The sequence below is a fragment of the Urocampus carinirostris genome, chromosome 14, assembly GCF_059441175.1.
Source record: "Urocampus carinirostris isolate Australia breed hairy pipefish chromosome 14, RoL_Ucar_1.0, whole genome shotgun sequence".
Taxonomy (NCBI): Eukaryota; Metazoa; Chordata; class Actinopteri; order Syngnathiformes; family Syngnathidae; genus Urocampus; species Urocampus carinirostris.
In genome coordinates, this window is record NC_142362.1 from 27,925,655 (window position 1) to 27,941,763 (window position 16,109).

Sequence of the window (16,109 nt, forward strand, 5' to 3'; positions counted from 1 at the left end):
GTGATTTGAAAACAAACTTTCTGGGTCATCCCCTACGGCAAATGTTTGGCTGTGTACCGGTACAAATGTGAGAATGGCCTTCTTTTTATTGCACTTCCTTGCACTAAAAGCTGTAATCCAATCCAATTTTGCTCTCTGTTACTATTTGTTTCCTTTCTTTGGAAAATCGATTGGCACAATTTACACGCTGACCCTAAGTGACTCAGAGTAACAACAACAGTCAGAAAACTCCTTTTTGAGCATTAGTTATACTAGACATCTGGTTTATTCCTGTATGGAGTTTGCATGTTCTCCCCGTGCTTGCGTAGGTTTCCTCCGGGCACTCCGACTTCCTCCCACATTCCAAAAACATGCATGTCAGATTAATCGGCCGGTCTAAATTGTCCCTGGCAAGCAGTTCAGGGTGTCCTGTTCCAGTTAAAGCAAAACAATATATTAGGTCCCTGTTTTAAGCACTTCATTTGCTATTTAGTTTTGTAGTCATACTGCGGTTGTGTTTTTTTTGTATATTTGTACTACTTTTGTTGTAGTATTTTTGTAGTATTTCTTTTGTCACAATTCTCTAGTAGTATTTTTGTATAATAGTTTTAATGTAGTTGTAGTTTTGTATTTTTGTAGAATTTTATTCAAGTGTTTCCATACTAGGTTTTTGGAAGACTTTCTGTTATATTTCAGTGGTATGTTTGTAGTATTTCTTTAGTATATTGGTCATATTACTGTAGCAGTATTTTTGTATTATTTCTATGGTATTTTTTTATTTTCAGGATTTTTTTTTTTTAATTAAGTCCTTTTTTTCAAGTATTTGATTTCAGATTGATTTTTGTAGTACTTGTGTAATAGTATTTTAGTTGTAGACACATAAAGGGACAAATGGGACAAATTTGGCACCCAAAATCATTTTCCTATTTTTAGTAGTTTATTTACTATTATATGTCATAATAATTTGACCATTTTCATTTGGAGGGCCCAATGAAAAAGCCTGACAGGCTGCATGTGGCTTGCCGGCGGTTTTTTGCTCACCCATGCATTGACAGTAAATTAATTATGGCGGATAGTTTCTATATGAACCACTCTGATACAGTTTCAAAATTGGCTCTTGATTATATACAGTATCACAAACTATTTGCTTAATCATCTTTTAATTGAGCCTGTAAATATGCTGGAAAGATCAAATATTAAAAAACGGTTGATTAGCTGAATCCCTTAACCACTAGGGTCATAGGAGCACCACTCCCTGTGGTGTGCCTTGGGCAAGTACAGGCTAGTTGCAGCCATCCCTCTACGGACCAGCACACTTTTCCATGGTGGTAAGCAAATGGGCTAACCACTGCGCTAAAGAAAGTGTATAGGTCCAGAAATATCCAGAATCCCAACCATAACCAAAATCATGTAACAATGTAAAATAATATGGATAGAAATAGAGAATAAATACAATATTTTGTTACTTGTATTGTATTAAACAAGCGTAACTGCATTGTATTCGAAACACCTGCATTTATTGGTTGCTAGGTCCTTTCCTATCATTGTTTTCAAAATAAAAGCCAAGTGAGTGAGTATGTTGCACGTGCGGTGCAGGATTCAACTTCAATTGATTCATCACACCACTTTGTATTGTTTTGTGGATATATAATGCATTTATGAAGAATATATGTCTTGGATTATAGCCCCCCAAAATTGTTGAAAATAATCTCTAGTGCTTTGGAAAGAAATGTATAGATGTTTTCCATAGGTGAGGTCAACAGCATGTATAATTTCTGCTGCTATCCAATCATATATCGGTATCGGACAATACTCCAGGATGTAATCGGTATAGAATTTGAAAATACCTTCTCTGGCCTTGTGGTAGATTGTCTTTTCTGAAACTGGAAGATGAGGGGTTCAATCCCTGGCCTAGATGTATCAAAGACGTACAAGAAAATGGAAGCCATTGCCTCCCTGCTTGGGCATTGAGCAGTAAGGGTGACCTAATGACTCATTCAAAAAAAATAAAAAAAATAATGACCCCTTTGAAAATGAGATCTCATGCCTTTATCGTTGAAAAAGCATTGTATCGGGACATTCTGCAAACATAATTTCTATATTGTATCACATCTAGTTATCAGGTCTTGAGGTCAAAGATGCAGAATAAATGCCCTACTTGGCTGCAATTGGTAACGGCGCTGTTTTCTTCATCTTGAACAAAATCTTCGGCTAAAGAGGATGTACAAGAAATTAACCTACTTCTTTGTCTTGTGAGCACAACAATCATTCAAACAGAGATATTTTCATTGCTCATTAAAATACCCATTACCTTTAAGAAAATTGGTTCAGCAAAATTGTAATCAAGAATGAACACTGCATTGTTCCATGATTCACAAATTAGCATATTTGAACTTTTTTCTGTGTAAATAATGATACAGCTACATCAGCATCACTTTTCAATGAATGTAAATAGGAAAATAGTCGTCTTATACTTTTTATTACATCTTCACGGGGTAATACACCTAGAAACAGATGATTGACTCGTCTGGGTTGATTCTACTGTCTCTTGTAGTTCAGTCACCCTTGAAACAGCAGCACAATATATGAAACGACCTATGCTGTGTCACATGCTTAAAAAAAACAAATCTGATTTAAAGTTAAAAAAAAGAAAAGAGGACAAAGGTTGCCTTTTTCATGTTAAAACAAGCTCTCATCCCAAAGATTTGTTTCATATGACTTTGAAATGTTCACCACCCAACCGCTTGAAAGAGCTGCCAGGACAGCAAAGCCAAAACAAACCCAAAACACGTGTATCTGCCAAAATGATTCACTAAAGTAGTAAACGTAAAGGCTACTATCCTGTCAGTAAATTGCCAGGAACAAGCAGCCGGTGCTCAAATTAACATTTCATTCATGTCATAAACTGACAAACCCCAATCTGGAGATGTATTTGTTCCACTATTAAAAAAAGAAGAAAATGTGGAAAAGATAAAGAATAATACAGTAGACTCCTAGGATAGAGAGCCCTTTGGTCTAGTTTGGGTCAACAACAAACAGTTTCGCATGTACAAAAACATACAAAATGCAATCTTTGCGGTGACTGAGTTACGTATCTAAGATGCCTGTCTGCTATTGGTTGACGTTATATAAAATGCTGCTCTCAGCAAGTCGTTCAGACATTTCTATCAACATGTATGATATTTTAATTAAATACAAACCACTAGTGGGCAGTAAAGGTGTGGAACAGCTGACGTGTAAGCTGGTTTCATATTAAAGACAATATTGTGCAGTATTTTCTCAGGCCCAGCATAGTAGTTTGATCTGTTGTTGTTGCCTGTTCACTGCTAAAACTCTTAATTATGGATTTCTTTTTATTCATTTCAAGTAGGTATGACAATTGAAGCAAGCATACTTTATTCAGATCCCACTTGAGTTTGTTTGCTATGTTTGTGGTGAGTTGGTTCAATTGTAAAGCTGCATTTACTCAACTGTTAAAATAAACCAATTGTTAACACATTCACTGCCAAACATGTATTTTTTTTCATTGTAAATAAATGTGTTCTGCTTTGAAAATATCCCTTATCATCCGTGATTATAGTTTGTAGGCTAACAGACAAATATTTGCTGAATGATGAAGCATAGTACTGAAAAACTAAGGTTAGTATTTGGCATTGCTAATTTTTTACTGATCCGGCCCACCTTAAGATATAAAGTCTGGATCCAGCCCCAGAGCCAAAATAAGTTTGACATTCCAGTGGTATTGGCTGAACTACCTTCCACAATGCCTTTCTCTATCTTCATTCAGTTCAGAGTCTTGCTTCGAAAAGATTATGCAAGTCGGCATTACAATATAGTATTGTTTGTTATCTGCTATGGGTCCCACTGCATGGTGTGATGCTAACTGGAGAGAGAAGCAAAAACACATAAACCAAACGAAAGAAAAGAAAAATCGCTACCCTTGTTATGTCACATGGCCGTAACCAGTTGACAATCAGGTCTATTATTAGAAATGAGGAGGCTATCAGAGCAAAGTATGCTCAAGGCATGATAATCCTTGCAAATTAAAGATTTAAAATCTGTTTAATTTTGAATATGCTGTCAGATAGGTAATCCTCCATTACGAAAACAATACAATGAGAATAATAATATTCAATATCTTGGACTTATTATTAGCTTGCTAATACTATGACTAATTTTATTTTTTGGGGCTGAGGTATGCACCCAATCAAATTCCTTGGTCTCACTACTACCCTCTGCCATGAGGCAAGAGAATTGCGTGCCTCACTCTGCATCTGCAGACGCTCAGCATACTCCATACTAACTGTAACAATGATATTCATAATGTAATGTGAAAATTGAGCAATTTCTAAAAAAAAACAACAACATGTGTGAAGTTAAATGAGAAAGAAACGGCAGTACTGAATAAATCAGGATGTTAAAAAAAAAAAACACAACAGCTTTTGAGATGTAAATATCAAAGAAAGTAGATGATTAAATAAATTAAATTAAAAACCAGCTCGGTGGCCTTGGGGGTATGGCGCCCGCCCCGAGACTGGGAGGTTGTGGTTCAAGCCTCGGCCGAGTCATACCTAAGACTTAAACATTGGTACCCGTTGCCTCCCTGCCTGGCGTTCAGCATTAGGGACTGGATTTGGGGTTTTGGTCACCAAATGACTCCCAACACCTGAGTTGGGTGGAGCGAGGGGGCTGGGAATCCCCTTCTCTGAATCAATCTCCCAAAAAGAGTCAGAAATTACTCTAACCACCTCCAACTAGGGGGATATGGCTGTGGTATATTTAATATAATATAATATAATATAATATAATATAATATAATATAATATAATATAATATAATATAATATAATATAATATAATATAATATAATATAATATAATATAATATAATATAATATAATATAATATAATATAATATAATATAATATAATATAATATAATATAATATAATATAATATAATATAATATAATATAATATAATATAATATCAGCTCCAGACTTCCTGTGCGGAGTTTGTATGTTCTCCCCCTGCTTGCGTGGGTTTCCTCCGGGCACTCCGGTTTCCTCCCACGTTCCAAAAACATGCATTTCAGGTGAATTGGCCGGTCCAAATTGTCCCTAGGTGTGAATGAGCGAATGAGTTGTCTGTCCCTGTGTGCCCTGCGATTGGCTGGCAACCAGTTCAGGGTGTCCCCTGCCCACTGCCCGGAGATGGCTGGGATGGGCTCCAGCCCCTCCACGACCCTAATGAGGATAAGCGGTACGGCTAATGAGATGAGATGAGATGAGATAATATAATATAATATAATATATATATATATATATATATATATATATATATATATATATATATATATATATATATATATATATATATATATATATATATAAAATAAATTAAAAGGTGGTAATGTTGAGGATTATACAATTTTTTGTTCCAGATCTGAATGACAAATTCAAAAGCATGTGGATTATGTGAACAATTTCACAAATGTGAGAAACGGCATACATCAAGTCGGTAATCCAGCTCCTACCAAACACTGTATCAGGTATGCCATATATCAGGCTGTGGCCATCTTGATCATTTGTGATATCATATGTCCCACATGCATTGGGTTTCTTATTCAGATTTGGACAAAATATAATTTATTATCTTCAACATTCTTCTTTTTCCTTGCCTCATCCCGTTTTACCAGGGCTCGGCTCCCATACACAGTCGTACGACTACACAGATGCGACGATAGTTTAACCAACCCGTGTGTTGTTTTGGAGTCATTAGGTGACCAAACCCCCCAATTCCAACCCCGAGCGCCAAGCAGGGAGGCAATGGGTACCAATGTTGTAAGTCTTAGGTATGAGTCAGCCGAGGCTCGAACCAGCCACCTCCCAGACTCGGGGCAGGCACCCTACCCCAAGGCAACCGAGCTGGTAATTATCTCCAACGTTATTACTTTTGAATTTTATTTGCCTTAATCATATACTTTCTGGGATACTTACATGTCAAAACTATGAAAAATTGAAAGACTCTGTAAGACCATTAAATATAATTTGGATTTAGTGTTTCCATTATGACAGGTGAGGCATTGGCTGATGTGCCTCCTCTGTCATCATCACTGAAAATGTCACAGCTATAGTATAATGTCCAACTTTCATTTGGCAATACTACTATTTCCATAATGTGGTTTTTATATATTGTAAAAATCCTAAACTGAGAATATTTTGATGGGACAGTGTATAATACTTAGTGCCTTCTAGTGGGGCGGCAGTAGCTCATGAGGTAGAGTGCTCGTCTTGGGATCAAGAGATCGCAGTTTGAATCCCGGCTCCTCCGTGTTACATGTCGAAGTGTCCTTGGGTAAGACACTGAACCCTTAAGGCCCCAAATAAGCAGGTTGGCGCCTTACATGGCTGCACGGCCGCTCATTGGTAAATTTGTAAAGCGCTTTGGGAAGTCTTCATTGACTTGAAAAGCGCTGTATAAAATGTAGATCATTTTATAGTGGTACCAAAAACTTTCATTCAGTAAAAAAAACATTGATTGGAATACTGGGCAAAAATAAATGATATATCATACCAGTGATACATTTTATCAAAAAAGATAATTGGTCAAGAAACCTGTATTTGTTTTTCACAGTGGAATCCCCACTTGGGTTGCCGCCATGTTTGTCCAGCATCCTGCCGCCATACTGTGCTGTGTGGGTATGGTTACTTTAACTGGATTACTTTCAATTACTTTTGGATTACTCCAATACCAAATATGCTAATAAAAGACAAAAGAAACTAAATATGAATAAAATTACAAAATCTTGTGCAGGCTTGGGGAGTAACAGAATACATGGAACGGCAAAAATGATGTAGGCAAGCTGTTTGGATTTATTTTCATTTTGTTTCTGTCGCATTTTATGTTAGTTTTGCCGGAGATCAAAGAGATCAAAGCCAGGAGAGAAAGCTTACCACGTGTTGTGAGTCATAATTTTATTCATATTTAGTTTCTTTGGTCTTTTATTAGCATATTTGGTATTGGCGTAATCCAAAAGTAATTGAAAGTAATCCAGCTAAAGTAACCCTACCCAACCCTGGTGGTGTGGCACTGGCCCTCGCTCGCACAGTGCCATTCAGTGGTCAAATATGACATTTTGAGACTTTAAGTCCTTGTGAGTGCTTTCGCATTCGTTGTAAAGTAATCAATTCCCTAGCGGAGGGGTCGGTAACTTTTTTTGACTCAAAGAGCCAAGAAAGCAAAATATGTTAATGTTTTTTATTCATTTATAGGAGCCACACTATAAGTATAAATAAATTCATCAAAAAATATACAGTTTAAAAATTGGTATCTCTCCCTTAATTACTGTAAGATTGTTGAAGCTTGAGGTTTTTTTTATGTCACAACATACTGCAAATCAGTAGGATACATACAGTTTGTATTTAAGGAAGTGCGCTTTGTGTGCAGAAATCCACCCACCCCTACTACTCACTCAATCAAATTGCTCTTGGATTTTGGCTGGTGTTTTCATGTGTTTACAGTTCGTTCTGTGGGTTTTCCTCATAAAGTGTTTCATCAGTGAACATACATTTTTTAATGAGCTTTCATTCACAGGGTCTGATGGTGTAATACCATTACTGTAAACTGTAAATGAAATTTTGCCACTTTATATTCTGGACCTGACCAAGTGTGTATTTTGTTGCTTCTGTCACAACCTGAACTCTGAGTCATTTTATCTGTATGCTTTCACTCTCTCTCCCGTTCTCTCGCCTCCTTGCTCTTTCTTGCTTTGCCTTACCTTATTTGGTTACTCACTTCCTGACTCTCATTTTCACCCTACACCTGGGGTCACTTGTCCTTTTAACCTCCAATCACACCTCTCCATCTTCACTATTTAAGCACTTTGTTTCCTTGACACTGTGCTAGTTTCAAGCGCTCTTGTCTCAGTGTACCGAACCCTTACCTGCCCTTACGGCTCTTGAGTACTGCCTAACGAACCTTTGGACTGTCGCCCTCGCTATTTAGATTAGGCCTGAACGATTTTGGGGAAAAAAAAGAACTGTGATTTTCAAAACAGTATTGCAATTTTGATGCATTTTTTTTTTGCTATAATTTTGTTTTGTCGTGAGTACTTAAGACTAGTGCTTTCAATTAAGAAAACAGTGCCCTCTTCTGAGGAGCTTTTACAGATTTTGTCTGCTCATGAGGCACAGACATGAGTGTGTGGCAAGCTGCTTGCAAACTTTGCCTCACCTTTATTGGCTAGTTCTGTTAAAACGTGACTCTGATTGGCCTGCGCCATTTAAACCCGAACTGTGACTGGTTGGCCAAACACTCCATCACTAAAATAACAAAGGGGAAATTTAAATCCTTGAAAAATCTGCAGTGTCTTGCGATCACACTAAATCCCATCGCAATAGTGATTTGATTTTGGTTAATTGCGCAGCCCTAATTAAGAATCACTGCAACATTGACATTCTGCCTGTACTAACCAGTGTTTCTGCACTTTGCTCCTGCACCACCCCAGGTCGAATTAACCGAAATTAAAAATATACCGTGAAGACTATCACTTAAGAAAAGAGCCATAAGTCATACCTGCTCTAATGCATGAGAATTTATGCCAAGACCAAACCCCTTTGGCTCGGAGAACCTCCCCACACACGACACTCCCACTCTGCTCACCCAACACACGCGCGCAACCCCCTTCCCTCAAAAAAAATGTAGTCTAATTTTCAAACCCATGCTCTCCCAAGCTTTTGCATTTTGCATCAACTCGTCACTCGTGATACCCGCATCAGATACGTAACACGTGGTGTAAACACTTACCGCGTGTGCTCCGGACACCAACACGGCCACGCAGACGCACAAAAGCAGCAACCTGTACAATGAATTGATGATGATCAGGAGAAGGGTGTGTATTGATCTAGAGATCTTTGCGCGGACGCTCACCTGAGATGCCTCACGTTTTTGCTGTGACCCGCTTGCATCGTTGCAAAAAAACAGCCCCACGCCACGCAGGTTTCAAAACATGATTATATCCAGCTCGGACGCAGTAAACTACAATGAAACAAAAGAGGCAACTAAACGTTTATCGTGAACTCTCCCTAGAACTCAATAAAAACTCACCTGGCCTTTGCGTTCTAAGCTTAAAAACCTTCTAGAATACTCTCCAAAAGTGTCCTCTCCTGACGCGCAAACGTCCAAAAGTGTTCTAGCTGGTCGTGTCCTTTTGCGTGATGGGCGAGGGTGGTCGTTTTGGGTGGGTTGGACAAGGGGGTAGGTGTGGTGTGGTCCAAACCCCCCCGAAATAAACCCAACTGGACTTGATCAGAACTTCAAATCGCTCGTGGACGCAACATGCTGGCCAACGCGTAGAGTGCGCAACGCCGCTGATTGAGCGCAAAAAGGAGCTGAGAGCGGGTGCTTTTACGCGGACACCCCGAATACAGACATGATGCTGCTGACCGAGATCCTACTTCTTTTGGCACTATCGTCACGTGTGGACCGAGCCGAGGCTGAGGTTAGTGTTATTTTGGGTTTTGGAGGGTTTAATGTGAAGCCAAAAAAAATCTGGTTTTATGCAGGTAATTGTATGATTATTATAACATGTGATGGTTGTGCTGGAGCGTGCTTCTGATTTAATTAATTTCTTAACTTGTGCAGAGTTCAAGTCATTAGAGTCACTGTACTGTACTCCCCCTCCCTTCGTGGGGGAAGTTGGGGTGGTGCGTTTAGGGAGGGTCTATATGTGTGTGTAGCATGTAAGGAACACTATCAAACTAAACATCCACTTGTAGATCATCATCACAATGAGCATCACTGAGTATACGTTTGTTTGTGTTTTTTCTACAAAAAAGCGCATGGATCATTAATTATCAAAAGGAAACAAACTCTTAAAAAGAAAGACAAGCTATACAATACAGTACTGTAATATAACACCTTAACATTTGTGCAAAAGGAATAGACTGAAGCCCAAGCTTTTATGTGCCTACCCCTATTCTATTTAGCTGAGAAGATATTCCAAATCAAAACAAGAAATCAAAACCTTACCCAGCAAAAAAAAAAAAAAAAAAAGGAAACAAAGAAAAGAGATTTCAAACTCATAAGAGTATTGCTGGTGACTAAGCACTGGGGTAGGCAAACTACGGTCCACGAGCCAGATCAGGCCCGTCCACAGATTTAATCTGCCCCGCGAGACAATCTTGCAGAAGCACAAGGTGAAGTGAAGATCACGTAAAACAATGACCTGATGTTTTAGCCCTTATGTGGTGTTAAGCTCCCAAATGACCTGTTCAAGGCTATAAAATGTAATAAATGATGTGTCTCTGGGGCCAAATCAAATTACAATAAGAAGATATCAGGGATGTCAAACTCAGTTTGGCTTTGGGGCCGGATTCAGACTTTTCGTTCTGAGCCGGGCCGAATCAATAAAACAGTGTGTCCAAATATTTAGGTTTGTCTCTCAGTACTTACTATAATCACAGATAACAAAGAATATTTTTTCTAAACACAACATATTTATTCACAATCAATGGGTAAAATATTTTCATGTTTGACATTGAACATGTTAACTGGTTTACTTTCACAGTTGAGTGAATGCAGATTTAAGAAATTCACCACGTTATATACTGTAAACACTTCTCTGGTGGCTAGAGAGCATTTAGTTTGCATCTATTAAAAAAAAAAAAAATCTTTTGACAGCAATGACTTAGAGCAGGGGTGTCCAAACTTTTCAGAAAGCAAAACAGATTTGGTCAGCTGAAAATGTGTGAGTGGTAACTATTCAACCTGGCATTTTTCGAACAGTCTTAAAAGATTCACGCTCGTGAAATGTTTGCAGTGCTTGGCAATCAGCATCGAGACCTTGTAGCTGGCATTTGTAGTATTTTCATTTGACTCACAGGGTCTTATGAAAAAGGGCTGCTGTGCGGTTAAAACAGCTTCCAGGTGCTTCATCTTTTCACAGTATTTGTTTCCAGTTAGCTTTTGGTAGTCAGCATGTTTTTTTTGGCAGTGCCTCTTGATATTTTATTCTTTAAAAACAGCTACAGTTTCTTGGTAAATTAGGATGACACAGTTGTTATTGATTTTGGTGAAAAAAGACACCAATTTCCACTTGTCCGGGAAGCAGCAGTCCTCAAAGTCAACTTCCCTTTTTTCATTCACACTTGCCAAGTCAAAAATGTGGTGGGCTAAAATTCTCACAGAGCAAAGTGGCCAAAGGGCTATTGGCATCATCTGGTTAAATTGAGATTTTTAAGGGGGGGGGGGGGGGGGGGGGGGGGGAAATATTTTATTATGCGGTCAACATTACTGGCAGGCCACATAGTATTAATTTTATGACAGAGGAATTTTTTTTCAACAAGGGCCGCAACTGGTCCCCTGACCTGACCTTGGACTTGGCGGACCTAGAGACATTCTTCTTTTTTGACATATTCAGAAATGTATGGCATTTTAAACACAGAGGCTACTTCTTCCTTTTTTCGTGCTGCACTGAGGAAAATGTCAAGCTGCTCTTTTCCACATAGCATGATTTCTGAATACAAAACACCGTGGTGACACCTGGAAACATTTATGATGCCCTTTGAGAGAAATTAGTCCATGTTTTTGCCAACATTATATGCAGGAGTGAAACGGGAGAAATTAGTACTTTCTTGAATGTTTACAATGTACTCACAATATCTTAAGTTTTGCACCCGCAAATCATGTCCTCAATTTATACACTCAAATTGAACAGCTTCTGTTCTCTTTCTGTATAATTGGAGTCATAGAAAGGTTGGTGGAGTTTCCTTGAGGACAAGGGAATGACAAAAAGCACAAAAACATGTCTGTGTTCCAATCTGGCACTATTTTCGTCAGTTTGGTTGCCCTGGCACTGTCATCTAGAAAAATAGGGCTTACATTTTAAATGATGAAGCCCTGATTCGCATTTTCTTCCGCCATAGTAGTAAACATAGGCTTGTCTTTGTGATTCTCATCTTAGAAGGTCACATTAATACATCACCACAGGTTAGTATAAATTGAAATTCAACCGATTAAATACCAATACTTTCTGCTTAGAAATGTCATGATCATTAAATAATTGTACCTCTTTCCCCCTTGAGTTGGTTTATAATTACGTTAAGTACAGCACAAAAATATAGGCTCTAAAAATGTTTCATTTAAAAATGTCATTAATAAACACAATGCAAGTTTTACAGTATAAAATAATAAATGGAAATATTTATATTACAACTGCTTAAGAACAAAAGTCAAGAGAGTCAAACACAAAAACCATCAATATAACAAATGCAAATACTGTACAACAGTGTCAACAAGATAACTAAAATACCTTCCATTGCACAATATTTTGAAAACAAAGTCAGTAACATTAATATGGTGTCAATTGTCTCCAATTCCGAGCCTTCGTTTCTCTGCTGTCAGTCACCCATCAGACATAGATTTAAAGAGTTGCAGGAGCCGCTGGGCGAGAGAGAAGCGGTGCTTTGAGGAAATTTATTTTTTCTTATATTTGATCTTGCGGCTTCTAATCAGGTGTGCTCTGCAGTCTGTCATTCACGATATCGATACTCAGCCCTATGTGATCCCATTTGTTTGGCTTTCAAGAGCAATAGAAGAGTAAGATGAAATCCAGCTGAAACGTTTTTGGCGAACCTTCGGGCATATTTTCCACCCACACAGTTGCAGCAGAGGTGCAGGTGAGGGGGAGGCGATGCCAGAGAACTATCTTGCGAACAAGATGACGAAGAACAGAACCAACAGCAGCACAGCAAAAGGAAATGACACCTCGTAAGAAAGTCCGGCGTTATCGCACGAGACTGACATCCTCCATCGCTCAACTTCTCATTAAAGTCAGATGAGCTAATTTGTGGGTTGGAATAAAGTAGCGCAGGCAGCTTATCCACTTTCCAAGAAACACAAACCATCTGGGCTAATTTCACCCAGGGACAAGGGGGTTGACATCTTGTGGCTTATCCAATGAACACAGGGACTGTTTGGAATATTGGTTCGATTTCTTGGAGCCACTTTGTCTCCTAAAACGCATGTGTTGACACATATTTCAAATCAAACACAAGCTTACATGCTCAACTTTTGACTGATTATTTGGCCTTTGTGTGGCCTTTCACTGAGCACAACCTCATGTTTGGTCTATTACTGTACTGCTTATATCGAACTTAGGTCATGAATATCAACACGTTTTCATCATGCAACCTTGAATAAGAGAGGTTCAGCTAAATGACTCCTGAGAGATCCATCATTACGTTTCCATGCAGGTGATAGTTGGATTAAGATCAGAATAATGCCAACATGCAGGTTTTATAAAGGTGGGGTGCATTGTTTGACGTGTCCTTAGAAAAGTTGGAGGTTAAACATTTTTACTTTTAAGTATGTGTTAACAATGTCCAAAGTTGAAGGAGCACATATGTTTTTTTTTCAGCAGCACCTTTCTGCTTTTATCTTACTTTTAGCAAAGCTGTTGAGGGCTGAATATATTAAGTAGGATGAATAGGGGCTCAGAGGGAATGCTGGATAGTGAAGTATTGTGTTTTTGTTGTTGTTTCTGTTTGTTACTGTAATGTGAAAATAATGAGAATAAGAAAAGGCCTGCTTCTAGGACTGACCAAATGCTAGCCCAGCCCCCCCAGAAAAATCAAAAAGAGTTTATTTGAGCAGAAGTAAGAAATACAAGTACTTGCACATACATCATGAACAAGCTGACAGAGCCTGCAATGATGACACAAGCCAGGAGATGGCAGTTGTGAGTAGAAACGTTCCAAATGACAGTATATTGGGTTAACACTTGTCGCTGAGTTTTAATCACATTGATGATGGCTGTAGAGAAGACTGACTGCCATACAAAGATGTTACCATCTCAGTGAGTGAACTCCCTGAGGTTGAGCAGGACAATGGCTTACCCACGGAGTCCATCAAAAAGCAGGAGATGAAGTGGACGGACCTTTCCCTCTAGAGACTCAATGAAAATACTCCCAAGATCGGGTATTGAATTTCCATTGCCATGGCACTGTCGAAGTCAAGTGTTATTAGTCATCTAAACACATTAACCTGATTGGTCCATAAACCCACATTCTGATCTTAATCTGACTTTTCCATTAGTGTACATGATAACTTAACTGCCCTTTACTGGTTACTAGCAACATCCTGGTTCTTTCATTTTGTTTGTGAAACCTGACCCCAAATGAATTTCCTCACCGGAACAGCCTTTCTCTCCCTTGGTGGTCACTTCAGACGGCCCCAATGAGTTGAATGCTCCAAAAAAAGAGGAGGATCGGAGTTGAGGTGATTAGCAAATTCCTGCAGGGAGTTTTGTGTGTGGGATGAGTTGCAACTTTATCCAGTAGCTAACTGATGGTAAATGTAAGCCCCCGCTTCTGGTCTGGACCGGGAAGTTCTGACATTTGCTAATCCTGACTCAACCTCCGGAATGCGTGGTCGGGATTGACTCGATAGAGAAACTTTGGCTGAGGCTTTCAGTTTTGGTTAGCACCCTATCTTTGAAATGAACGGACATAACCGTGCCTACCTACCCCCCTGAGACAACAGCTGTCCTTTTCACTGTGCCAGGCCACCAGCCAAGCACTGCGCCCTGGGAATGCTCAACCTTGCTGACCCTCTGTTCTCCGTGTTGTAAAAATGCCTACATTTGGAAGAGTTGCGATTGGGTCGGGTAGCCTTGTATTTTGACAGGCGCTCGTTGGTGACCGAATTAAGTCCCTTCTGACCTCCATGCTCAGACAGTGTGGCAGGTATGACCCATTTTCAACCCAACGTCTGTGGTTTCTTGTCGGGTTAAAATAGCATGATCAAGTTCCATTTTGAATTGCCACCCACCCAGCTAAACCTAGTGAAAAAGACACTAAAAGTCAAGTCAAGTCATGTGTATTTGTATAGCCCTTAATAACAAAGAGTCTCAAAGGGCTGCACAGATCAAAGATTATTGCAAACTATTATTACAGACAATTATGACACCATCCCTTGATATTGTCAACATAAAATATAGGTTATTCATATGCTATGGTAAAGACCGCATTGTTCTGTGTTTATTGTAATTATAAACTAACTTAAGGTGGAAGGGTGTTTAACTATTAAATAATCACGAAATTTCCAAGCAAAATGTACTTATATTTGATCGGTATCGAGGGATTGTTCTGTAGTGCAGTGGTTAGTACATTCGCCTAACACAACAGGGAGTCCCAGTCCGAGACCAGGTAGACCATGTGGTGAGCTGGAGAGGGATGGGTGCCAGCAGTCTGTACATTGCACAAGACACAGCACAGAAAATGGTGCCCCTACAACTTAAGTTGATAAGGGATCCAATCAACCATCAACCAATACTGTGTATTTACTTGAATCAGATTGATACCGAAATTCCCAGTATCACCCATCCTGAATGAAACATGGTTTTCTGAGTTTAATTATAGGTCAGTGATTCAGATTTTTACTAATGTAGTTCCTGTCCAGAAGTTGTGAATCATGAGTTTGATTTTGCAAAAAAAGCAAGAAAAAAAACAATTTGTTTGAAATGGGACTTTAAAGTATGTCACGTTTCTTTGTAATTTTGAATTCCGACGATTTGTTCCGTAAGTTGATTCAGGTAAGCAGAAACCATAGTGAACTGCCTAACAACGAGCGACAATGTCAAAGATTTTGGATGGAATTCCGTAAAATATTTCACTGTTTCATCGTTTTGAGTTGAATTATAGCTCTCTGAGTTCTTTTTGGGCAAACTTGTATTCATGTGGTCGCTGTTCAGTAGATATCGATAATTATGGGATCGAAGGGAAGAAAACGTATTTAAAAGTGGAGTTAAAAAGACATCCCATGACTTGCAAAGTGTAACATTTGAGTCGCAGGTTTTTTTTGGGTTGGAGAATTTGCAAAGGGGCCGGGTCGGAGAAGAAAAAAGTGGCTCATTGATGTATTTGATTCTTTGTGTATGCCAATAGAGAGTCTTACATCTCATACATCAGCAATACATGATTGTTTATGGTAGGACAATGGATATGCCAATCCATTTTTTCTTGTTTGCATTTACATGCACATGAAATTGTTCATTGCGATATTGTTTATAAAGGGACCATTTCATTCAATTGCTTAACACTCAAAACACCCAAAAAATACACTTACTTATGA

The 16,109-nt window shown here is 38.8% G+C and overlaps 2 protein-coding genes across 4 annotated transcripts in view; one reads left to right on the plus strand and one right to left on the minus strand.

Moving 5' to 3' along the window:
• Nucleotides 1-9,403, minus strand: part of col4a2 (collagen, type IV, alpha 2) — a 94,383-nt gene extending 84,980 nt beyond the window's left edge. For both annotated transcript variants that reach the window (XM_088353568.1, XM_088353567.1), the window contains exons 1-3: nt 9,084-9,403; nt 8,907-9,014; nt 8,784-8,835 (exon numbers count right to left, since the gene is read on the minus strand). In XM_088353568.1, the coding sequence (XP_088209694.1) occupies nt 8,784-8,835; nt 8,907-8,944 (90 nt within the window). In that variant the 5' untranslated portion in view covers nt 8,945-9,014; nt 9,084-9,403. The remainder of the gene's footprint in view (nt 1-8,783; nt 8,836-8,906; nt 9,015-9,083) is intronic.
• col4a1 (collagen, type IV, alpha 1) overlaps nt 9,177-16,109 on the plus strand; it is a 56,170-nt gene continuing 49,237 nt past the window's right edge. Inside the window, exon 1 of one of the 2 annotated variants that reach the window (XM_088353570.1) lies at nt 9,177-9,477. In XM_088353570.1, the coding sequence (XP_088209696.1) occupies nt 9,409-9,477 (69 nt within the window). In that variant the 5' untranslated portion in view covers nt 9,177-9,408. The remainder of the gene's footprint in view (nt 9,478-16,109) is intronic. The other variant, XM_088353569.1, reaches the window with a different exon arrangement.